This window comes from Pundamilia nyererei, unplaced genomic scaffold (genome assembly GCF_000239375.1).
Source record: "Pundamilia nyererei isolate P.nyererei 1_Seehausen unplaced genomic scaffold, PunNye1.0 scaffold00073, whole genome shotgun sequence".
Taxonomy (NCBI): Eukaryota; Metazoa; Chordata; class Actinopteri; order Cichliformes; family Cichlidae; genus Pundamilia; species Pundamilia nyererei.
In genome coordinates, this window is record NW_005187474.1 from 1,181,311 (window position 1) to 1,208,372 (window position 27,062).

General features: G+C 37.4%; 1 protein-coding gene across 7 annotated transcripts in view; it reads right to left on the bottom strand.

The window, feature by feature from the left end:
• LOC102193674 (neurexin-1a) overlaps positions 1–27,062 on the bottom strand; it is a 259,420-nt gene that overhangs the window by 213,955 nt on the left and 18,403 nt on the right. For 2 of the 7 annotated variants that reach the window (XM_013911869.1, XM_013911866.1), the window contains exons 3-4: positions 25,051–25,068; positions 23,722–23,751 (exon numbers count right to left, since the gene is read on the bottom strand). The exons of 1 other annotated variant lie outside the window; for it this stretch is intronic. In XM_013911869.1, coding sequence (XP_013767323.1) covers positions 23,722–23,751; positions 25,051–25,068 — 48 coding nt within the window. Of the gene's footprint in view, positions 1–22,486; positions 22,535–22,987; positions 23,000–23,721; positions 23,752–25,050; positions 25,069–27,062 lie in introns of all 7 variants that reach the window. 4 more of the 7 variants (XM_013911862.1, XM_013911863.1, XM_013911865.1 and 1 more) reach the window with 4 other exon arrangements.

Below are 27,062 nucleotides of genomic sequence, written 5' to 3' on the forward strand. Positions count from 1 at the left end.
GAAACCAATGGAGAATAAGCTGGCAGAACAGGGTGAAGTGCTTCTCAATGACTCTCTGACCTCTCTCTCTCTCTACCAGTCAAAGCTTTAATAGTCTAATAACCATTTATATAGCCACTGTAACTTTGGCCATACAAATGCAAAGTTGTTGCTATTATAAATTGCATTAAATACCATCTTACTGAAGCCAACAAGTCAATGTCAATAACAAAGCCACTACTGTAGAAATCTGCAGTGTCAGGCATCACTATACATTTTGATGTATAATGATTGTAATCATTATACATTTGATTGTAATGATACTTTGAGCTTTTTAATTAATTTCTAATAACACTTGGTATTACTGTTGGCAAGACTACCTACATATCTATCATTGCTTCCTGTGTGAAATATCAATTAGTGCCAGACACTGTCACCAACATCTCAAACAAAAAAAAAGACAAAATGCAATGTAGCATGAGTGCTGCAGTCCTTACGCTGCACTTTTACATGGCAGTCGTTGAGTGATGTTTAGCATTTCACTGGCTAATGTGTGTTTTTTTCTCCTCTCTTGCTTCCTCTCTGCAGTCCCTATCTCACACAAAAGGATTAATATCAGTTCCATGTGCATGCAGAAAGATGTATTTATACTATTTGAAGAATATATGTTACTGTTTCCCTCAATTAGGAAATGCAAATCACAGCAACCTCGAAATAGTAATTTATTTTAAGCTAATTTCTCATTTGCCCTTCCAATCATGAGTTAATTCCAGTCTGGACAGCATGGCCTCTAGCTTCTTTCATACATTTCTGTCACATGTCACAACTGTGGCAATGTAGTGTATTATTGTATATTATCCACATATAAATCTTATAATGACATTTTTTATAAGTTAATAAAAGGAAATTGTTTTTACAGTCATTTAGGGAACTTGATTCATGTGCTCATATGTTGACAATATCCCTAGTGCTCAAATATAAATTCACTTCAGTTGCTGGAGCCTGTGTAGGTGTGGCTCTGCTCCTACTGCAGTCTGACCTAGCAGTGAAGACTGGGTATCTGACTTGAGGCGCTACATCTCAGGACTAATTACAGCAAGGGTTGCCAAGCAACTGCACCAAATAGGGCCTTCTGGGTTCAGGGGTGGCCTAGTGGTCCAACCAGCAATAGTCAAGCCTGTGATGGATCTTCATCTGCCCCCAGTGAACCTCTGGCCCTCTGACTTTGACAGAACATCTATGCTCCACACAGCCTGCTGGACACTGTGAGCCATTAATCCAACTGACATACACAACAAAAAAAGTGTATTCAAAGGGTAATATACAAACAAAAGTATTCCGACTGCACTGAATTTCTGTAATTTTTGGGTCTATTCTGGAATCCACATTTAGTTTAAATTATTATTATTTTCAGCATCCTAACTAAATACTAAACAGCTTTGAAAAGGTTACTTTCTTTTTTATACTTTCAGTCGCATAATTCCTGCATCTGTGTCCTATGTCTAGTCTTCTTGCATGGCAATTACAAAGTTGTTTTGTCTTCTGTGAAAGCATGGACACAGTCAACACATGCCACCCTCCTTCTTTCTCTATGCCCTCCTGTTCCTGTCTCATTGTCTTATCCCCCGGTGAGTTGTGTCTTTGGAAGAGAAGCAGACAGCAGTCCCAAGACCTCCTCATCATAATTACCACCCTTGTTTTTAACCACAGGGATGCCAACAAGCTAATTACTGAGGAGTAATCGCATGTTTGTCAAGACCCCTGCAATCTCGGGTATGTAAACTGTGTGCCTGTTGTCAGATCATTGTGAACACACAAACATGCACAGCCTGTCTCGGCTGCACTTTTACTATACAGATTCTTCTGTTCGGAAACAAATGCGGTCATGTCTGCAAATAACTGTTCAGTCTTGTTAACTTTAACAAATTTGTTCCGTATTTGTGTAAGTCAGTCACACGTTTGTGTTCGCAAACAATCTTTTATACTTTGGAACAAAGGCACAAAAAGCCTCTATCATATGCATGTTTGCCAGATGTGTGTGAGGTCAGCCAAGCTTTTGTAAGCCACTTTGTATTCTCCGTGTGGCTATTCTCCATGGCTGAAGAGGCTACGGAGATGGTATCCTCAAGCACGCACCCACGCACAGCGACAAATGTGAAGTGCGTGCTTGACCTTTATATTGTAAAAAGCATATCACACACTGCCATGCACAATTAGCAAAGTGGTTTCCACACTTATAGCACTTAATACGAGTGTAGCAGAATTAATTTCAGTGACAGACTCTAAAAGCTTATCTTTCCTGTAATTGTTTAGACACCCCTCATTGTGCAGTTTATGCATAAAAGACTCAAAAGAGAGTTATTTAAATGTCTCTCGGGTAGAAAATACAAAAAAACAACAACCCCAAAACATCAAATACTTAACAACAACTCACACACAGATTTAGAATTACAAGTTTGTTTGACCAGCTGCTTTAGGTTTTTCCTATATTAGCTAAAGGTCTGTTTACATTTCTGCACTGTACTCAGAATGAAAGCTACTGATAAACCCCTTCCAAAAGAAAGCCAGAGTAAATTCAATTGCTGGCAAAACCAAAATAAATAGTTGTTATTGCATGGTAAAGAGAGACACTGCAAAATAAAATTACAGGCAACCACAATCTGATTTCAAAAGATACAAAGACAGTTAAATTGCTACAGCAAGATAAGACGAGTCTGCTGTTAGCATCGATAAAAGAGATTGTGTGTGTGTATACCACAGCTAACTTTGTGCCGCAGTTCCAGGACAAATAAAATCCTTTAAAAACCTCTATTTACCAAATCCCTTTTGTGTATTTGACACGGCATCAGTGAATGTCTTGTTGATTGTTTACCTCCTTGTTAAAGAACCATGTGGAAAAAATAAATATTTGCATCATCTCTTTTTCCCAAATGTTCCTGATTTAAACTCATCTTCACTCCATGGTCTTATTCAGTGTTGACATCTTGGGGGCCTTAGGGTATATATTGTTTTTGCAAAAACATTTTATTTTCTTACATGTGCTTTGTTTTTTAGTGAAACAAAACACAAATTTTACAGCAGTGAGGCTTCAGTGTCCCAGCGTTTCTTATACCAGCAGTGCTTCATGCTTGCTTACATCAGTTGCCCCTGAAGAGACACTGGGTGGTGTTTAAAAATGCAAAATGTAAAGATACATGTACAGATGACCCTTTTTTTGTTCGCAAAACATCTATTATTAATACCCACAGTATCTATGTTTTGAATAAGGTGCAGCGTTTGTTGTTTTTCACAGGAAATGTAACTTTTGGAAGGGATTCTTGCAAACTTGTGTGTACCTTTTCAGCCAGACAAACATGTAACTATGGTATACTGATGCTGTTGAAAGCTAACAAGGATTAGCAGAGCGCAGGCTCATGCGTTTACAATTTTAGACTACTGGACCATAAGATGGTAGTTTCTGTTCTGTAGCTAAACAGTGTTGTTAGGAAGAAAATATAACATATTTCATTTTTAAAAACAATTTAAAAAACTACCACCGCTGTTAATTTCTGTGCACTAGGTGATCATTTTGAAACTGCTCCACACGTGAGTCATAAAGACGTGGTTTACTCATGAGGCACATGTTAAGAACATGCACTAACTAAAAAGCGTGGCATGAACAACAACTACACGTAAGTGAAACTGTGTTCACCTGCCTAATTAATGCTTTTTCAGCTTGCAGCTAATGTGGGTAACCATAGTAACAGGGACACAGTAAAAGCTTCCGTTTACAGTTGATTGCAACACTATTGCAGCAAGCACTTTGATATTAGAAATATACTACATGAAAAAAAATAAACAAAAACAAATGTGAATATCCCATTTTCAACATTTAGTGTAGCTAAATACACACACAAGCTGCAATTTGTAGACTACCTGTGAACTTAGTGATACTTCTATCACTAATGGAATCCAACCTCTTACTTTAGCAGCGGTGCAAATGGACATCATTAGTGAAAACATTATTGCTTTGAGGAAAAGAAATTTGACTGGATTAGTCTTTTCCATTGCATAGAAATGACAATTACTTTCTGGTAATTAACACATGGTCTTACATTGCATTATTCCCTGCTCTATCCTGTTTAATATTAAAGGGAATAATACTATTCTGGTTACTTCACTTTTATCGTTCTTTATAACAAATGCAGAACTGTATTTTACCTGCTTTTTGACCACTGCGACTCACTTCTAGATCCCTGTTATTAAAACAGATGAAAATGAAAAGGGATGATATATATAAAAACAAAAACAAATACCAATTCAAAACTTGACTGACATCTAATGATAACCCTAAATGTTAATTCCCAACACGGAACCCAACGTATTAGCCAGAGGTCCCTTTACCTCCAGTAATAGTAATAAATCACACAGCAATAGTACATTCATGTAGTTGTAAAAAGCATGATAATATATCAAGTAATCCAAAGTATTCAGAATATGTTACTCTCATTGAGTAACGTAACGGAATACATTACAAAATACATTTTGGGGCATGTATTCTGTAATCTGTAGTGGAATACATTTTAAAAGTAACCTTCCCAACACTGCCCCTTATGAGCAAGAACTTTGGTGACAGACGGAAGGAAAAACTCCCTTTTAACAGGAAGCAACCTACAGCAGAACCAGGCTTAGGGAGGGTCGGCCATATGCCACGACCGGTTGGGGTGAGGGGAGGAAGACAGGACAAAGACATGCTGTAGAAGAGAGCCAGAAGTTAATAATAACTAATAACTGAATGCAAAGAGGTGTATAAACACATTATATTTTCAATATTCAATTTTATTTTATATAATAATGCCTAGAAAACTGGATTCCTAGCATCCTCAGTGACCGTGTGACTCCTAGTAAGTTTTAAAAATCAATAATGAATGGCTTTCATTACACCAGCTTCTAAACTGTTTATTTTAAGCTGTATTTTAAATTTCAGTCTAGGTATGGATATTACAAATCAGGATTTTAATGCTGTGGTTGGGACATTGAGTCATGTGATAATGACAGAAAATCAAAAAATATATATATATATATATTTTTAAATCTGAGTTTGTTTTGAGATTCCTAAAGATCAACTTCACAGAAATACCTGTTTTTCTCGTTAAGCTCCACCAACTTAAAACCAGCAAGAGAAAGACACAAAAAACCCGGAAACAATCAAAAACAGGAATTCTAAATATGAAATAACCAAAACCATTTTAACATTGCCACAGAAAAGAATGCATTACTGTAAAATCCCAGAATTCAGAGTATTGTAATTAGTTTTAAAAGAGGAGAAGGCGCAGTCGTGAATTTCTCCGTCAAATGATCACTGATGGAATACACAGAACTGTGACGGAATCTAATTGCCAATTAATATCGCAAACGACATGACAATTGTTGGCTGATAACGAACTCTAATGAGGAATAATTTTCACAGGCAATTTCCACACTCAGAAAGTTATGAATTATGTTCTGTACGAGGCCACAAAAGTAACAGTTTTGCGTTTAAGTGGTCAGATCACGGCTCCACAGACCTGACTGCTGCCTCGACACAATGCCTCCCCAGTCAGCACTATAAAGCCCATTATTTACATTGCACCACTGCATGGTGAGGATTGGTGCAAGGCTGGTGACATTAAAAACTAGGACAAGCAAGAATACCGAGTGGTGGTGGGTGTTCTAACATCCCAAAGATTGGTTTCCTCACTTCATCTGCCACTTTACTGAATATTCCCTTTATTCTTGCGTTAGCACCCTGTTTCCATCCTCCCTGTCCCCCCGGCTCGCCTCCCTCTCTTCTGACCTCCTTTTGAGCGACTGTGGTCCTTGCAGTCCACACATCGAGTCATTAATAACACTCTCTGCTCTGTTTTTCCTGCCAAACAGAGCAGTGCTTTCCTGTCATCCTGACATAAATTAATTCCCCTTATTTATCTTCTGGCACCAAGGCCGGCATAGGCAGAATAACTGTTTATGGATAAAAAGGACAAAGAATTATAGATGGTGTGTTCTTGATGACAGGGCCATTTGTTTCTCAAATAAGACTCAAGATAAAGTTCATAACAATCATTCTGATACTAGAAATCCTTTGTCAGCTTACTTCTCCTCTTATCAATCTCTGACTGCGGGGTTAGTGTGTGTGTGAATATGTGTGTGTTACTCTAATTATGTTTGCATGCTAGAAAGTAAACGTGAAATGGTTTTATTGTTGGTGGTGGTTTCAGTGTTGTTATTTTTCATTTAGGTACAATTAAATCACGTGGACCGATGCTGTCCTTGACAAAAACATTTTTAAAACGTTTACATTTTTACAGATGAGAAAACTGCTTTTGCTAATTTAAATGAGAGCTTCTGCTTTGTATTTGAGCCAAAAATGCAAGGGCTACTAAAAACACTGCAGAAAAATGGACGGGCATAAAAATAGGTTGTTAATGAGAACAGTCCATCAACTGATCCACTCTAAAATAAATGGTAAAATGGTAAATGGCCCTAAGGACCCCAAAGCGCTTTACACAACCTGTCATCCACCCATTCACACCCATATTCACACACTGGTGATGGCAAGCTACAATGTAGCCACAGCCACCCTGGGGCGCACTGACAGAGGCGAGGCTGCCGGACACTGGCGCCACCGGGCCCTCTGACCACCACCAGTAGGCAACGGGTGAAGTGTCTTGCCCAAGGACACAACGACCGAGACTGTCCAAGCCGGGGCTCAAACCGGCAACCTTCCGATTACAAGGCAAACTCCCAACTCTTGAGCCACGATCGCCCCGATATAAGGAGCATAAAAGCTGAATGCAGCTTCTCCGTGTCTGGTTCTGACTCTGGGAACTGATAAAAGACCGGATCCAGATGACCTGAGGGATCTGGAAGGTTCATACTGGGTCAGGAGGTCACTGATGTATTTTGGTCCTAAACCAGGGGTGTCAAACTCCAGGCCTCGAGGGCCAGTGTCCTGCAGGTTTTAGATCTCACTCAGGGTCAACACACCTGAATCAAATGATTAGTTCATTCCAGGCTTCTGGAGAACTTCAAGACATGTTGAGGAGGTATTTTAGCCATTTAAATCAGCTGTCTTGGATCAAGGACACATCTAAAACCTGCAGGACACCGGCCCTCGAGGCCTGGAGTTCGACACCTGTGTCCTAAACCATTCAGGGCTTTATAGACCAGCATCAGAACTTTAAAGTCTATCCTCTGACGGACAGGCAGCCAGTGTAAAAGATGACATTTCCTGGAGAAGACTTAAAAAAAACTAATCAATAGCTTTGTTTCCTTTTTCAACTTTTTCTATTGCTATACCAGCATTGTCGCAGAGCTTTTATTTCTTTGCGGCGACACCTATCATGTTTAACTACAGCGGCCACCGGGGAACCTGAAGCATCATTTTAAAAGGCTGCAGGGCTTTGGTTACGTCACAGTTGGCTACATAACAAGAAATGCAATGATCATAAACTAAGTGAAGACTCGAAGGGGAGTGGGGAAGGTGAAAATTATGCTTGGGTACAATGCAAGGCAAACACTTGGGTTCATGCTAAAAAAAAAACCCTTGAGGTTGGATCTTAATTTGAAATTGTTCTTAAACATATTCATTGACTGTATAAACATACAATAAATGGTTGTTTAATATGGAAACCCTTAACAAATTTCTTTCTTTGTTATTTTGTTGGATGTCTTTGTGCTATTCATTGTGCACCGACACTGTCAAAAACCTACAATCTTATTGAGTCATCTTTATCAGAGTTTTACAAGAAATCTGGGCCAAATAACTTTTGGTCAGTTGCTGAATCCGTCAGCGATCTACTTCACAGTAAAACATCAAAATGATCCACAATTTGGTTGTGTGTTCTTTATCAAACAGCCAAACACACTGGTGTCAGTCCACTTTCATTACAGTCCAATGGCTCTCTGATGCAGCTTGCATTAAATTTAATTGTCTAACACTCCCCTGTAGAGTAGCCACTAGCATGGCACCCTATTATGGGAACTCTGTAATTGAAAATGATGCTTATCATCAGCTAATTAACGACAATATTGTCACTGCAAGGAAATCATAATCCAAACATTTTGACATTTTTGTGTCACCAGTGGAGAATTACTTGTGGCAAATCATTTATAAACCCTAACGTCACTTTAAAAAAAAAAATCCTCAAGAACTTTAGTTCCCAATAATCCCACAGTGCATCAGTCCTGAGACAATGAACAGTGCGGACTCTGAGGCCCTCGGTGTATATACTGGTCCCAGAGCAGTAGGAGCACCAGCATCTTGTCATTTAAATCTAAGCTACTCCAGCTCCACTGACAGTGAGAAATGGATTTAATAGCCAGAGAACAGCTTGTCAGCAGTCTGAAAAACCACAATGTTAGGAGACTTGTTTTTACCCATCTGAAGATCCCTAGGGTGCTGCAGTGGGAGGGATACTGGAAAGATTGGAAAACAGTGATGTCAACATAAATAGCATTTAGTTTCTTGCTTATCTTGTTTGGTCTGTTGTTGTATGTTCTTGATTTGTTTTGTAATGCATGACTATGAGGGGTCCTATGACATGAATGAGTCTTTGTGTAAAATTGTGCAGATGGGTTACGTGTATCATGACAGAGAACACAGATGCTGCACGTATATAGTAAATTAAAGTCTTTGGGCTGTTTGCTGTTGATAATGTGTTATATTGCAGCTAATTACTTCACTGTTCCAAGTGTGTAATGAAATGACTCACTGAGGTAGAATTTGATTATATTTAAAAGCTGACAAAACGACAATGATGCCGCCTTGCCAACATTTAAAGCCAAACGCACCGTACCTCTGAAATAAGCATGCCATTTCACAACAAAGTACTCAGGCCTTTCACACAAATAAGAGTGAAAAGGAAAGATGGAGCACAGATGCATGAAATCCTGCCTTTTAGAGGATAAATGTCAATTTTCTAGCCAATGCAATGTTTCTTTTCTCTTTTTTCAAGGAGTACTTGGAAATAATTTCGCTGATAATCTGCCTCAAGGTAGGCTCAAGGCTCATGCATTGCTGTACCTGTATAAGAAGATATTTACACCGTGTCTATACTGGAGGCGTAATGCGAGCAGCATGTTATCAGAGCAGCAGCAGCTGCTTCGGTGCTCTGTCTGCGTTTACACAGGATGCTTTCAGACGCAGTACTGAATTGTAGGTCACCCATGTTTTAAAAGCACTCAGAGCCCAATACACATTCACTGTAGTTACACACGAAAAATGCAGGAAAATAGACTTGGAGTGTAAAAATACACTTTGGGTCACGCTTAGAGGCACAGAGTGGGAGTGAAATGCTGAATGTGTATAGGGCCAACTTGATTAAAAGAGAAGTATTTCTGTTCCCTCAGATAGTTGACTAAAAGATTTTCTCTGTAGACATACCATCAGGTGGAACAGGAAGCCAATCAGGACTCCGTCAGGTTTATCGCAGCTTTACTGGACCCGAGGTGAAACAGCATTTGAGGATTCTCTACTTTTGTTACAAGAAGCTTCATGTAGTGCTGTGCTGCAAAACTTTCCATCAAAGCAGCTTTAAGATGCAGCAATGTGAGCAAGGTAGGTCTGTGGCTCTCTAAGCCATTATTGTGTGGAGCCCTATCTAGCTGCCGTCTCTCTAGGGGAACAGTAGGCAGCTCAGGGGCGTGTTGTTATATTTCACACTTAATGATGTGCAAGGCATCCTTAGCTCTTATCTGCAAGCCTATTTTAGTCACTGACATAGCCTCTGAATTACACCTTAACAGCAAATGCAGCTCTTTCTCTGTTAAATGCTACATGCATTATTCTCTTAGAAACATGACAATGACAATCACAGATAATGATGCAAATATAACTCAACCAATTTAAGACATTCAGTCAATACCTACACAAATATGTGATGAATGTTTTGAACTTTCATTTTTTAAACTTTCTACTTATTATGTTGTTTATAATGTTTAAATATTTACAATTTTCCAGGATGTTTTTACATCATGTGCATATATCTGCACATTATAGGTTTAGCCCCTTGAACTCCACGCAGAATAGCAACAATATTACTAAATTTATTTTAAAGTTATGTTTCTTTTTGTGTTCTAGCACAGCGTATTACACTATATGAAAATATATTTTCACACATTGCTTGGGGTTCCTAACATAATACCGTAATTACCAAACCATTTGTGCTATTGTGCATAAATTACTTTCACTTTTTCTTGGATGTACATGCAAGAATGTTTAATACATGACATGACCGGCCTCTTATTTATTTAGTCATTGGTTTATTATATATATTTATTACCAATCAGGCCAAGTGATCTTCAAATATGGTCATACTTTTATTACTTCTATTTCAAAGACAGAAGACATGTAAAACTAAAGACATATTCTGACTTGATGTAGCATCATCATTTATAATTTAACAATTGAAAACAAAACAGTGTAGCTACAGTATTTCAAATGTATATAGAGCTATACTAGCATTTGCACAAACTGCATCACAAACACAAAGTTCAGCAGGGCATTAGTTTAATCAGATATGCAAGCTCTACATTAACTTGCTAACTAAAAACTTGATTTATGCAGGAATAAATTATCGTCTGTTTATACTTAACATGGGGAGAAGACTGACAGAGAATGTGAAAGGGAGATTTTTTTTTTTAACATTACCCTGGCTTTCTGTGGTTTTGCAGACAACTTGTATTAAACTTTGCTTTTTAATTTCCTGTGGGTGAAGTGAACATCCTGAAAGCCAGATATTAATTTAGCACGCAGGAAAAATGTGTGTGATCTCAATTATGCTAGGATAGGATGGCCCTGTGACACACCCTCACTATGTCATAGTATTTTTACGTGAAATCTTGCCTGTGATTACAAAACCGCAGTGAAACTAACAGGCACTAACTGCAGCGCTTGTCGAGCACTCTACACTTCAGAACAATGCCGAAAAAAAAACATTTTTAGCAGAGCTCAGGGATAATGATTTCCCACATAATAGAAGAAATATGATAAACATCAGTGTACAATCTGCTGCACTCAGAGCAAAGTAAGTGTTTGTCACACAAAAGTCGGTCTATGAGAGATTAAAGTGTTACCTGAAATAATGGATTTTCAATGATTAGCCTCGCTTGTTTCTGGATAATCTCAAAGTTGATGCCATCCACAAATGCTATTTTACTTTTCAGGGTAAATTTAAAGACTTGCTGTGTTGCTACTTTGAGTCCCAGTAATGTGAAAATCTAGTCCCATAAACTCAAAATGATAACGTCCAAGGATAAATAACAACTGACTGTGAACAAAACTGAAAAGTAATAGTGTAGCATGGGTTTATTCAGACAACCACTTTAATCTTTGGGAGCTTTAGCACGTTCATGAGAACATGGACATTTTGGCAGCTCCCCTGTGACCTTCACAGGGAGTGAATTACGACAGCAAGGCTATCTAAAGCAATCCTACTACAACAGCACAGCGTATCAAGAAACATGAGCAATATTAAGCATTAATAAAAGGTAGAATTGGTCAGTTCTATTTAAAACTATAAAAAAAAAACTTGATTTAAGCTCTTATTTTTCTAGTCTTTTGTTGCAATGTACAGACATACAACTGAGATTGTGTAATATAATCCTTCCTTTCATAGCTTAATTGTTGTGGGAAATTTCAGCCTGTACAAACGCACTTATCACTAAAACTGAGATCACAAAGAAACGTGATAGGTTATTAGTGCACTAAAGGGAATAACTCCAAATGAAACCACGAGTTTATTCTATAATTTATGAGAGGTGTGAATGCCACTAGAGGGAAACCAACAGTTTTAACTCATAAAGACACAGCTTCTATAATGTGATACACTTGTTGCTCTCCATTCTTTTAATAAAAGAGAAGGCAAATACTTTTAGATTTTCACCCTAACACTTCAAAAACAATATAATAAAGTATACTATAATATACAAAATAATAAAATAAATATACAGGATTGAACCTTTAGTTTGTAGCAAGGAGGTCATGCATTAATATAATCTGAGTTCAACAGTCTTGGGTCCAGTCATCCTTAAAAGTCAGAAGTGTTTTTTATTTTTGTGTACATACAAGTACGATCCATGCTTACTTCTGACTGTAGAATAATAATAATAATAATAATAATAATAATAATAATAATAATAATGATGATAATGATAAGAAGAAGAAGCTTTGTCTGTACGTTTTTTTCTCTTAAACTATTAAGAGATGCAGGATCCATCTACGTGCAAATAACGCCAGTTTTTGAAATTTACGCACCTATAACACCTTCTCAAAGTATCTAATTACAGGGAAAACAATAAATTAAAAAATAAAATAAAAACAAGTCAGCTGATATAAAATGTATTTTTCTGTTCTTTTAAGGCCCAATTTTATGAGCTACATTCATTGCTGAGTATCATCATGCTCCTCTTAACTTTCTAAAACAAAAATGAAATGAAAAACAGGAGTAGTAATGCCATTTTGATGTTTCTCTGAGATGGCTCTCATCCACAAACCAAATAAAAATGCACTGATAACTAGACTCTCATTGATAGAGCTGGATCAAGTGCAGCCGTGTAAACTCTCTCTCTCTTTCTCTCTTTGTCTCTCTGAGGACATGTGGGCAAAGCACAGGTGATTTGAATCCAAGAACCACACAGGGGAAAAAAGGCATAGCAGGAAATGAAAGAGAAGGGCAAATGAATAGCACAGAAGCAAATGCATGTACTTTCCCCCAAGTGAAAAGCATTACTTAGACAAGCATCAGCAGTAAAAGCAAAAAAAGATATTTCTGAACATAGTAATCATTCAACGCTACTTTGTTACAAAGCTCTGAGAGAGTATTTAAAGACATTACAGAACTGAATAATTACTTAAAAGGTCTGAAATGTCTAAATAGGAATAAAAAAAAGTGTAAACATGTTTTAAACAACATGTCTTCATTACATGCCATTAAGAAGTACGATTATTGTGATTATTTTTTTGGCTTTATGACATAAATGTCAAAGTAAAAGATAGATATTTTGTATAAGTTGCTCATTTCCTGAACACTATGAATAAATATTAAATCGTATATTTACAGTTCATTCTAGTGTTTTACTTGGAAATGCAGTGTAACAGAGAAAGGTTGCGGAATATTTTCTGAGGTAGTTCATTAATTTTATCTCATCCATAAATGTTTCAATATAATTAATGACCAATAATATTGCTTTAAATTGAATTTACGATAACAAAATTAATTGGAATGAAAAACCCCAGCACTCTCTCATTAATGAAGAGTTGCTTTGTTAATATGACCAAAAGTAACCCCGTTCTAGCTTACCTTTTAGCAGTCAATTAGCACTGATCATCATATATGCATGTGCAGTCTTTAACGGCATTCTCAACGGAAGTCATTATTCTGATCCTCCATCACAAAACCACAAGTGGCTAACTATCAGGTATGAATGGAAATTAGGTTGCATGGCAGCAACAAAGAAAAAAGAAATCAGAGGTTTGCCTAACAGGAAACATTTGTCTAAAAGTCACTCTCCTCCAGCTGAAAGCATAAGCAAACTATAATGATTGATCGCAGCACATTGTGTCCATTAAAATTCATGACACTTGTAATCTGAGCTTCACTGGAGTGGCATAGATATAGGACTTTGTTTATAATTATACAAGGGACATGAGCAACTTGTTCAACAAAGATGGGGTACTCAGAAACGGAGGTTAATGAGAAACTGCTTCACTATGATGGTAAAAAGTGTTCCATTGTGCTCATTACACTGCCATGCACGTTTCTTTTTTGAATGGGGAGAAAATCTTACAGATTTTGAAGACAAAGCACAAAAAGAGAAAGGAAATATTTTATATTTATCAAAAGGGAATACAATTCTCCCTCTAAAGAATGGTTTTGTCCCTCGGGACATGTTGGTCTTGAGCATAATGACTCTCAGTGTAGACCTTCTGAGACAAATTGCCACTGACCCCCATGGATTTTCCAGGGCACACTCAATTGGAAATGGACTATTCAATTTCCCACAGGGAGCCTTGCCATTTCCTTGCAATGCATCACTGAAAAGGCATCTACTTTCGGTTTGGTCAGCTAGACAAAAATATTCAGTCAATGTTGTAACAATCACGCGAAATCTCTGGAGTCCTAATTAAAGTTTACATTTTATTCATTAATTAAACGAATAAATAACTGAAAGAAGGCAGATCTGTTTAGCTTTAAAGAGACCTTTAAAGAGCCTCCTCAGGAAAATGTATATAATGTGATGATGGCCAGTGTTGGTCAAGTTACTTGAAAAAAGTAATCAGTAACTAATTACGGATTACTCCCCCCCAAAAAAGTAATCACATTACTTTACTGATTACTTATTTCCAAACGTAATTAGTTACTTAGTTACTTTTTAAAACATGATTTATCCCCTATTGCTATTGCTTTATAGGTGATAAAGCGATAGATCTTTCAGTCCAATTCTACTTTTTCTGCATAATTCATCATACAAAATGTAATCATATGGAAAAGTCTCTTTTTGAAACTTGTTTTATTAGTTTTAATCTTTTAACTTTATGCATCAAGCAAAAATTTAATTATATGCAACATTCTCTGACTGGAAGAAATTTGTTTAACATTTAAACCTATTTTCTGCACAGTCTAGCACATAAAATAAAATATTTTTTGTGTTTACACTCAGTCTTTCAAATAAATGCAAGTGAAACACAGCAGAAAATAAATAAAATCAAAGACTCAGTGGTCCTGTTGCTCTATTTTCACCTGTTTAGCAGGAGTGGGCCAGGCGGATGTTTGCCCTGGTGCGGTCAGTGGAAGATTCTGTGGCAGCGCACTCGGTGCTTGCTCGGAGGTTTAGGGGTTTTTTTCGCTGTAAAAAGAAGTTTTCTTCCCACGCAGTGAGCAGCGGATGCTAATGTTTTTGTCACTTTTTACGGAATCAAACTCAAAGTAAGGTCAGTACTTCCACACGTTAAACGCTGCACGGTCACACTCTCCCGCACTCTATATATTATCCATTGTTGATCTGCACACAGCTGTTGCCACGAACGTCGCACTCACGTCATTGTCATGAGACACTCTCGCAAAAAAATCACGGCTTTAGTAACGCAGTAACGCAGCGTGCTTACGGGAAAGTAACAGTAATCTAATGAGCTTTGTTGCAATAGTAACTTGTAACGCATTATTAGCAATTATACAAACTAGTACACAGCAGCATCAGCAAAGGCAAATGTCACAGTCAATGGATGTCCTAGTGTACAATATAGTTATTGAAACTAGTGACGGGGGTGGGATCATCTATAAGATAACAGTGCCATGACGGCAGAGAGAAGACCCCTGTACTCTGGGTGACAGCATTACAACAAGCAATTCTTAAGCCTATAAGAGTTATGTTTACATGTATGTGATCATTACTCAACCTAAAAAGAGTTCAAACTAGTTTTCTTGGTTTCAAGCTAGTTGTATTTATGATGTCACAAACTTGCTCACAGTAGGTGAAAAGGAGGGAGTCCACATAAAAAGTTTACTTAAATGAAAGATTATTTTAGTGATAAGGCCATCACTTTCATGCGTGTGGGGGGGTTCTTTTTTTTATTTAAATGTAATAATCATTCATATAAACCAACTACCAGATGTGGTGTTGGTTAAATGTATGTCAATGATCAGATCTTGACACAAAACTCTCATTATCAGGGATTGGCCATCACATCTGTGTTTATTTCCATAGATATCATACTTTAAATGACTATAATGCCAATGGAAAGAGAATACATGTACATTTATCTTAGAAAAACACACGAAGATGTCATTCTGTAAGAGTGATTCTATATAAGTGAGTCATCCTTTGTCTTTAACACATCTGGAAGGAAACATTCAGGGTTTAAAGTGTAAAAAGGAGAAGATGAATGAAGTGTTGGGGGTGGGGTAGCAATCTCTTTGAAGGTGGCTAAACCAATGGTTTATGCTATCATAAATCACCTACACAAAGCAGCACCACAGTACAACACATTACTCTATAAACTTGTAGAACTTTAGCAGGTCTCATTTCACAGTACCTACTGCAAGGATAAATGTAATTTTAAACCATTTACAGTACATTCTAACAACACTTGGCAACGTTCCATCAGTGAAGGCCAGTAATAAGCCCATCATCCAAGATCTAAAGGCTAAAATACAACTAAACAAGCCACCATGCAAAGGATGCATTTCAAAGTCTACAGCTGAAGTATAGGTATCTACCTTTAATCTATTTTCTGCTACGATTCATCCACTTCCTTCTGGGGGCCAAGAAATAGAGTTTTTCATCACTACAGTCTCTCACCGGCATCGACCAGCGTTATTGATCGGGAGCAGATCTCCTTCCACTCTACCTGGGGAGCCAGATGAGCCTTGTCCATATTGATCCAACCTTTTTATTTTACATTCTATGTCACCCTTTCTTTAGGTCAGGGAAATTTATGCTTGTCATTTTTTATAGTAAATATTTGTTGGGAAACGTACTGATAACTATTATTTCAAAGTCTACTTTGGGATTTTGTTATGATTCACGATCAGCATGAGCCGTGAGAAAATGCTCCGACGTTCCAATTCCGTGACTTGAAGACAAGCTACTGCTTGTCTGTCAGCAAATCAGGTAAGCAGGTCTGATGTATGGAAGTATTATATATCCTCAAAATAATAAAATGGAATTTTCTTTAAAAGGAAGACATCCTTCTTCAATTTCTTTCCTTGATCATTATATTTTTCAAATGCTATGAAAGTCTCATGTCTCTATTTTCCAATCTCACTTTGTCACACTTCTTCTTTTCATATAGTAGCCCTCTCGCATTGCCCATTTTCTTGTGCTCATTCTCTATGCCTGCTTTAGGTCCTTTACTCTTCCTCTTCCAACCTTCCCTCCAGGAAGAGAATCTGTGGTAATGTACTAATCTGTGGAGCTTTAGTGCACTGTTGCCAATCTGCCATGTCAAGATACACAAATCTCACTTGAGGCAATTATAGGCCTTTTTCTCTGTAGTGCAAAGTCAGTTTCCCCAACTTGGTTACTGTGAAAACCATTTCTGTGACGCATCAAGTGCAATTATCTTGGTTTTAACAAACACAGATGACCGTTGGTGTATATAATAGGTAAACTAGACAGTCCAGACAGTCTAGACAGTTAAATTTGAATGCAAAAATAAGCTCTAAGTGTAGAGAACACAGTATATACAAAATCTAAGTGTAACAACGTAACTAGTCCCTTTAAATTCAAGAAGAAAATGAAAGAAAATTGTTTACATCGTTACATTTTAGTTCACACGCGTTTACTAACAGCTATACCTAGCATCCGCATTAATTAACATCACAGTCAATAATAGATGCACCTTACTAACAAAGTGTGGCTTTAAACTTAATTACAGTTAAGTGAGAGAGACTGCAGATATAGCAGGCAGATGTGGATGGTTTTACTTTTACAAGAATGTATTTATTAAATTATTATTATTATTATTATTATGTTTTTTTGTCTACTGCCCATTACCTCTAATTTTAAAATGTATGCAATGTAGTAGTTATTGTTTTCTTAACTGAATGTCCATCCGACCGTCCATTCCCTTCCCTGTCCCAGCTGCCACAGGGCAAGAGGCAGGGTACACTCCGGACAGGTAGTCAGTCTGTGACAGGGCTAGCACGGAGAGACAGACAACCATTCTCCTTTCAATTCAAACCTATAGGCAATTGTAATCACCGGCTAACCTAACCGCACTAGCCAAGGCAAGGCAAGTTTATTTGTATAGCACAATTCAACAACAAGGTGATTCAAAGTGCTTTCCACTAACTGCATGTGTTGGAATCGTGGGAGGAAGCGGGAGTAGACGGAGACACCCAACGAAAACAAAGGGAAAACATGCAAAGTCCACACACTAAGGTCTCATCCAGATGGTGGTTTTGAACCCAGGATCTTTTTGCTGTGAGGCATCAGTGCTAACAATTAGCACTGTAAACTTTTCCCCATTGTTTATTGGAGGATTTTACCTAATTATTTCTAAGATGACCCGGTCATTTACATACAGCACAGTATTTGTTCTGTGAATCTCTTACTTACTTACTAATGAATTATTATGATGACACTTAACTCATTTAGCTCACCCTCGCGCTAGCATTAATCATGTTTTCACACTGTTGTTATGAGGAAACTTGAGTGATGACACTGTATGTGTGAAAATAGTTTTGACAGAATTCCAGTTACATCCTCTTGACTCAGTGCATATACAGTACATGCTGCCACTTTATGCTGTCTCTGCAGTGGTCGCTCACTTCTTTTTCCACAGAACAGTTGCGCACGTGGGTCGTCAGCCCCCAGGGCTCTTTTGCCTGCAGCTACTAGAACCCTCAACCAAGTGTGCTTCCTCTTATAGTTTATTTACTGTGCTAGTGGATAAGCTTTGGAATCTGGGTTAGTCAACAGGGATATTTGCTTGAGCTTAAAAAGTTAATGCTAAAACACTTAAGAAAATACATGAACAATGTTGCAGAAGCTGTATTTTTTTTTAAAAATGAGCACAGTGTAATACAGATATACAGTTAATTAATTTCAAATGTGCATACTTTACATTGCCTGGAAGAAAGAGCTAGTGATTTGTATGCAGCATAAGCTTCAGTCAGGCTCTGACTGGGGTTTTCAGACCAGATGGTGATGCTATATATAAATGCCAAGACCTACAGACAAACATAGTTGCGCTTTGTTGAAAATTCTGAGTCAGCATCCCAAATAACACTTCCACTGACATTTCACATGATGAGAAATTACGATGACCACTTACTCTAAAGTGTTATTAACTTTAAGTGTGGCCTCCAAGAGAAGTATGAATCAAGACCTTCAGAAATTAACACTCAGGGCCACCTTTACTAAAGTATACCTGCTTTTCTTATTTTTGAAGTTAGTGTCTATTCACCAAGAAAAGAAAAACTGCCACAGATACTGTATACCTAATGTCTAAGAAACTAATCCTGTCAGTAGAGCTAAAGGAATTTCACAGACACTCTTCCAGGTTTCATGTGAACTTACAAAGGCAACATCTGTTGTTGATTCAACACACACCGCATGATATTGTGTAACCTGTCAGATAAAGAAGGCACAAAAGTCTTGACAGTTTCTGCACTCTGACATGCTGCTCCATGTTATCTAAAAAGTATTTCTTACTTTCTATTGCAACACTGTCACACACATGGAGTCTGATTGTAGCCACGATAAGAAAGTATATAATGCATTAAATTGCCTTTGGTTCATAACGCTGAATATTATGTTTCATCATGCCTGCCTTTCTTATGATTCCGTCAACACTATCATACATTATAACAAATACAAACTCAAGAACAAATGCTTACTTTATAGTTTAATGCATGATTATGAATATTTGTGTTCTCATCCCAAAATATCATGTCATACTGCCAAAGCTGCTTGTCAAAGCTGCTGGCATCTGACATGATGACAGCTAGGGGTAGCAGTGGCTTAAGATGCTGGTAGGTTTCCAAGGAGATTTTCTGAGATTTGTATTTTGTATGTGATTTCATTCAATAATCATTTATTTTTGCTTGCTTTTAGTGACTAATTGGAGAATGCACCAAAAACTAATGGTTATGGTTGCGCAGCAAATCGACCTGATTAGGTTTAGAAACAGATCATGGGTTAGGGCTAAAATATGCCCATTTTTAAGATTAAGCCTGTACATTGTAAATGATGCTTGAGGTATTCAGTATGTTTAAATGCGATGACTAGGTATCCTGAACAAGCATATATGTTTGTGTGGATGGGAGCTGGATTCATGTCACCATTAACATAACCTGGTAGACAAGCTATCCCGTTAGTGCTAACACAAATTAAGTGCGACGCATGCAATCTTAAATCTTCATTCTAGTCAAACTACAAGAGTACATTATGTAGTTCCTTAAAACTGTGTTAAAAACAACATAAACAACATAGACTGTTTTGTATAATTTGCTAATGCTACCGAGTCATAGGCAGTTAAAGTGTTAAAGTCAATATGTGACCCACCTGCCACTACAAACTTCAATACAAAAACTAAAAAATCACTTTTTATAATACCTCTTCATATTTGATAATAGGCTCTTACAGCATTTGCAGCTATAGAAACTGTCAAACTCTCAATAATAACTCTAAATAAGCACTTGCGTTAAAATAAATGGATGGTTAAATTAAACAGAAAAATTGAGGCACCGTTTTTATTGACCTGAACACACTCTTATAGCACTATATGCTACTTTTAAGCTATATCTATTACTGGAAAATACTGATAATAATACAGATATTCTTTTATCAAATGTTCCTAGATTGCGAGATTAGATGGGATACTAGAATTGAATTTAGCTAATGCACCTCTCTAGCATTTATGATGTTGGTTTTGACATGCGAAACCTGTCTTGAGTTTTTTCTGCCTCGTGTGGCTTTGTTCCATTTATGATTCACAGCATTTATCCAAAACACTTGCAAATCTTTGTTCAACTCTAAAGTCGTTGCTATTAATACCACCAAGCAATGGCCAACTTCACTGGGTGAGGACATGAATCATATCTACACTCTTAACTCCTGTAATTGCTGTGAAATTATCACTTTTGATAATTTGATATTCATCTTATAAGTCACCTCACATGTATCAAACAAAACACTATGAGGTGACTCCAAAAGTTACTATTTGAAGAAATGTGTCATCTTTACACGTCTATGACACTCAGTTAAAAGTCTGGGTGAGTCAGGCTTCTGTAATATAGTAGAGTATTTTAAATATCCATTTAATTTGACATTTAAAATGTAGCACAATATGTACAAGGCAGCTACCAGAGGGATTCGCTTTCTCACTTTACAGAAAACCTGTGGCGTGTGAACACTACAATGAGAAGAGACATTCCCATGTTCAGAAACTGAAAGCAATTACATTAGAAGTATACTAATTTAGAAATAGCACAGTTGTACCTGTAAGCCTGTCTGCACAGCCTGCAGTTTCTCTTAAGCTGCACATGGCAGTTTATTGTGATGAGTGCAATTAAATACCCTGGTGATTTGTAGGTCAGTGGTATTATGACTTATCCTACGGCATGCCCCGCTCGCTAGAGCTAGATGGAAACAAGGTTTCAGGAATCCGGTGGCAGTGTACCAGCTGAAAGCAGTGCACATTCACAAGCCCATTCTCAAAAGGCTACCCATGAAACAGGGTATAAAGCAGTTAACATGACACAGCAGCACCTTGGGAGGAAGGGGTGGGAGGGACAACATAATGCACAATATTCTCACAAGCTTATAGCAGACAGTGAATGCACTGTCGCTCTGTGCTCGTTCTTAGATTTACCACACAGCATGTAAAAGGATTGACTATGTTTCACACTGTACAACACGGGGGACAGCTAACCATGGCCCAAATTAGAAGCAGTGTTCCACGTATGGCAGATTTGTGCCTCATCAGCATTATCTCAATCTCTCCCCGTGGCTTTCCTTCTGCCACGTCCAAGCTGAGCGTGTGGTACAGTGTAATAAAACCAAAGCATCAGAAGCCTCATACTGTACACTATACACAATTCAAAGGGTTTTATTTTTGTGCAATCGACTAACCTTCTACATACGCAATTCCTTATATGTACATGCACATGATGCTTTTTTTTTTTTGCATAATTTTAGAAAAATGTTTTGAAGTCACCTACAGAGCTAGATTTATTGTTAACAAAAAATGTAGTGAATATATGTTGCATGTATGTCAAATTTGTACGCATCCATCTTCAAAACCGAAAATAAAACACAAAGACTTACCTTAGCGGATGGAAAAATCAATGTCTGTATTTAGAATGGACAGTGGGTTTTATTTTTGTGGGTATGTGCGTCTAGTCTCCATAACATAATCTATACATTTTATTATGACGACTCAGTTGAAGGTTAAGTTAAGGCAAGTGGGGATTGTGGTTTGGCTTAAGGTAATTGTCCACAAATTTAATTTAAGCCAATGCAATATCTTTCCTTGTAATAAGAACATGGTGTGTTTGTGTGTGTATGTGTGTTTGGTCACAAATAGCACTGCAGCTTTAGTAGCATGGCATTTGATGGCACAAAATCCAACAACATAATTCCTCACACTGTGCGTCTAAAGGTCACTTGGAAGACTTACCTGTTTAGATGATGCTTCACAAGTACATGATAAGAGACAGCATTATCATGATATTTTTCTATTTGGTCTTAAGTAACAAAAATGTTCCAAACTAATTTGCAAGGAATTTCTACAATCAGAACGAATGACACAGTCAATTTTAAGACAAAGGTCAAGCAAAAGCAAGAAAAAATGTAATTTCAGAATGCAAAAGGAAAGACTGATTGCCAAAATCAGTCTTTATTATGTTTCAATTGAGTTATAAAGTATTATTAAACATTATTTTCTAATTAGCAAACATTAAACTGCATTACACTGATGTAAGCTGAAGAGGACTTATATAGCTTCCAGCTTTACTTCAACTTGAAAGAATCAAAGTTTTACCTTGAATGCTCAGTAGGGACCTTAGAAGCCAAGCTTCCCCTCTCTGCCCTGAGGAGGAGAGTCAAATGGGAAAGATCAGAAGTCCACTTACCCCACAGGGAGAAGAGGTGAGGATCACAGCCAGGATGGGAGGCCCACAACACTATGATCAAGCCTCACCCACAACCCCAAAAATCATGATTTGAACAGAAAGCTTGTAGTTACCCCAGTGGTGGTGGTGGTGGTGGTGTACTGGAACTACGACAGAAACTAGTGTGTTCATATGCCCATGTGAGACTTGTTTATGATCCCCATGCACAAGCAGAAAGGAACAAATGGCGCAGCTTAAAAGTGTGAACACGAAGCGAAAGTGGTACCTACCTTGAAAAGCTTTCATTAATGGTTGAAAAAGCAAGTTTCAAAAATGCCAATGACTTTATATACTTCATTCAGCATGAGTATATAATGTCACAAACATGGCTAGCTTAGTTCAATGAAAACTCAGAATTAAAAGGGTAGTACCTTTACTTTTACCTATGAAATTTGATGAAATGTCCATGAAGAAAGCATATTCCAGACAAAAAGGGAGAACAAAAGGAGAGGAGACACGAATAAGTGTCATGGTCACGTCGGAAAAGGACAGAGGACAGGAGCAAGAGGCTTGATGACTACAAATATGTGCAATCAGAAGAGAGGAAATGTGTAACTGTAATGGGAATAATGATGAAAGATAAAACCAAAACTTCTCATTCTATCTGTGCTACATAATAAAAATGTGCAGGATCACAAAAACAGAATGGACAGACTCTGTGCAGACAATCGCTACATGCATTACAGGAGCGAGGACAGATGAAGATTAGCTTAAAATTTCAGTAAGCCATTTACCACCACCATGCATTACATTCAAATGATGCTGATGGAAGTGTCTCGTTACTCTAACCACATTCCCAGTAAACAAAAGAACATGAAGTAAATTAGAATAATTAAAAAGAAAGAAAGATGGAAACAAATGGCGACACAGCAGAGTCGTGAATAGAAAGCTAAATGAGCTTGAAAAGATGGGGAGGAAAAAAAAAACTCACTGAGAGAGTGAAAATTAGCCAGATCAGTCAGTATAAGTGAATTGACAGCCCATATCTGAAGCTTCAAGCCTGGATGTTAAATAAGAGTTACAGGCACGCACACACACTTCTGAGCACAATGGGAGCAAGAGGGACAAATGGGGGAATTGCTGGAAAAAGGAACAGAGCTCATACCTTGGTCGCCCATCATCAGGTGTGCCAGACCTTAAAGGAAAACAAGAGCACAGTCAGCAGAGAACAAGGGATCATGGGAAGCTGTGTGACACTGACACGCAGGCATCTCTTTCAGTGCAGATGTCTGTGTTACTTGAGGAGTGTGGATAGGGAAAAAGTGGGAAGGAGAGAAATAGGAGGATGCATAGACAGGGTCAGCAAGATGAGCATTTGGTCAACCGAAGCAGGTTGCAATGCATCATCATCATCCACTTACTAGATATAATTCAGAAATTTAAATTCAGGCTGATCTTTGTGCTCAAAGATCATCATTCCGCCTACCACCCTTAAAGAGCAATCGCTATTCAAATATAGACCTGCGTTCAGTTAATATTTGATTCATATTCAAACAAAATCATACGGGTAAAAAAGATGAAGATGTCTTCTGACGCAGTTTTCTGTTATAAATCGTGTGTTCTGCTTAGCCTTTCAGCTTCACATCTCAAATACTCATTTTAAAATTAATCTCAATACAAACAACATGACCAGCCTTGCTTAATAATAAGGAAGCTGTCATTGTGTTAAAAGTCTGCATGGAATAAATTAAGATGCCCTTTTCCTTTTTATTACAATATACTTACCAACAAGATTCAACCAAATAAATTTTGAGTTGTGATAACCACGAACAAAGATTTCAGTCAACAAAAATCTGCATTTACTTTATTAAATGTGCATCTTTAATGAATTTATTAAAAAACATTTTTTTAGCCAATATTGTGCTCAATAATTGCTTCAATCTTTCTTTTGTCAGTGTTTCTTAGAGTAATAATTTGGTGCTACTAGCCCGTACTAGTATCAGATCTGGTTCACATGGTCCTAAAGTAGACTATTGATTAAATGAGGCAATCAAAGCAGGCACAGAATTGCTGTACAAGTATTCACAGTTAACCCTCTGGGTAGGTCTTCAACTAAAAAGGATATCCAATCCCATTCTCCAAAACTACATATAAAAAAATCTAATCTTTGCAATCTCATGCAAAAAGAATCACTGGGATATGAGTAATAAATGGACATGCTAATATCAGTGCTTGTACCCATTTAAATAAGATATTTTACTGACCCTTTAACGCCCTTAGATCCGTTTAATATGCATTTTTAAATGTCTTGGCTGTGAAGGCTATGGTGATGTTCGAGTATTGTTTGAATACCCAGAAATAACAGAGAAAATTTAATTAATCAGACTTACCACTCCAGTAACAGCGATACTGTTACCCTTATAAAACACTGAGAAGCCTTAGCCATAACAATGTGTTAGAAAAAAATAGAACCAGTTTCAATTACAATACCCACCTTCATTATAGTTGTCTTCTGGAAGCACAGACAGGCAAAGAGAAAAAGAGGAAGATATTCATTAAGCAGCATGCAGACTAGTACTGGCCATTGCATGTCATCACCATGCAAGGCATTAAACATCACATGCAAGTGACCTATTGTAACCCCTGCAGAGGAAACGCTAAAGCACGTACACGTGTTTTTGTCCGTGCATTGACCTGGAATACAGGACAGAGCTCTGAGTGAACTTTTGAACATTTGAAACGACTTCAAAGAATTTAATTCTATCAAGCAAGTCCATTATATTGAAACTTGAGGCGGTTTCATAGTGTTCTGTTAAGCTTGTTAAATCTTTACTTTTTTTATTTGACGTTTTTTTAAAATAATGAACTGCAACTTTTTGTATCAACAACTATTTACTCCAGCAGCTCAGTGAAATCGAGTTTGTTTTTCTTGACTGAAAAGCCGGTGCATGTGATGAAATACGCTGCAACAGAAAATAACCTAAATAAATTGAGCCGGCTGCGGTAAAGCAATGCCTCTGAGGTTTCCGAACCGGCAGTGGAGTCTCGTGTCACTTATTCAGGTGAATTGGTCACAGTAGTGAAGGCAATGACCAGTGACCACATACGGGCAATACAAAAGGAGATTGCCTCCCGGATGAAATTCTCCTAACACTAATTTTTGGCAAACAATGTGAGTTTTGTGGAAGTAAAAAAAAACAAAACAAAAAAGCCCAAAACTGACATGTGAAATTGGTCTCAAATGAAAGATATAGGTGAAGAAGTATATGCTAGCAAACTAATAGCAAACAAGTGCAGAAAACATGCTAACAGCAAGGAAATAAATGAGTTTAACAAAATGATTTGACTGGAAACATGCAAAAATAATCACGTAAGGATGCGTAAGGACCCACACATTTCCTATGAAAAGAATAATAATATATAATCAGTCAGCAGTACTATTCATCACTGATACATAGCAATAGTATTTAATATTTGATCATTAAAATGTAACACCAGACAGATACAAAAGGATCTAATAAATAAATATAGAAAATAAATAAATGTGATGAGAACACAGTTATTAGACTTTTAACTTTGGATTTAAAAAATTAACCAAAAATCATGAAAACACCAACATGCAATGTATATATATATAGAAGACAAAGAAACATGGTTGTGTGATCAATCCAGTTACAATAACCATGCGACCAAATAGGGACCGCTGCTAAATAAACTCCTACCTCTTTAATATGGTTTCTTGCCCAGATTTATTTTGACCCAAACTTACCATCACCACTGGTTCCCATTCCAAATCAGACACCATGCACACAAAATCAATCCAAATTATCACAATTAAACACTTCACTCGTTGTATAATACGACCACATCAGTTTTGGTAAAAATTTAGATTGATTTCATTTGATGGAATTTGAAATATTTTTGATTATATGTATAACTCATACTAGAGCCTCATTTATCCTTGTCCTTCAGTACTGAACTGTGCATTTGCCTTACAATGGTTTAATTTTGTTTAAAATGTAGCCAGATGTGGATAAAGCTTTCCAAATTTAAGAAAATACAGGACATTTAGATAAATGAGATTCTATAGGCCATTTTCAGAGGGGCCTTTTTGATCGGACCGTCGCAGGCTAAACACAGGTGTAATTAATCAAATTAATTATGGACCGGTTCCAACCAGATGGGCCAGAGCTCAAACAAATGGCTGAGGCGCACTAAATGGGGCCATCGTTTTATCAATTACATCTGTGTTTACTCCGCTGACATGTCACAGTGGCCTCTGTGAAAAGAGCCGATCTTTAAAAACTATACACGCATGCAGTATATGTTGACAAAAAACGTTGCTTGAAAATGAGAAGCAGGCTGCTGAAAAAAAGCATTCTGACAAGGCAAGCATGAAGCTACATGAGAAAAGTGAAAGAAACAAGAACACTGGCTGATGTCAAGACCCCAAAGACCAACATTGACTGAAACATTTTGCCACAATAACTAACAGGTAACTAATAA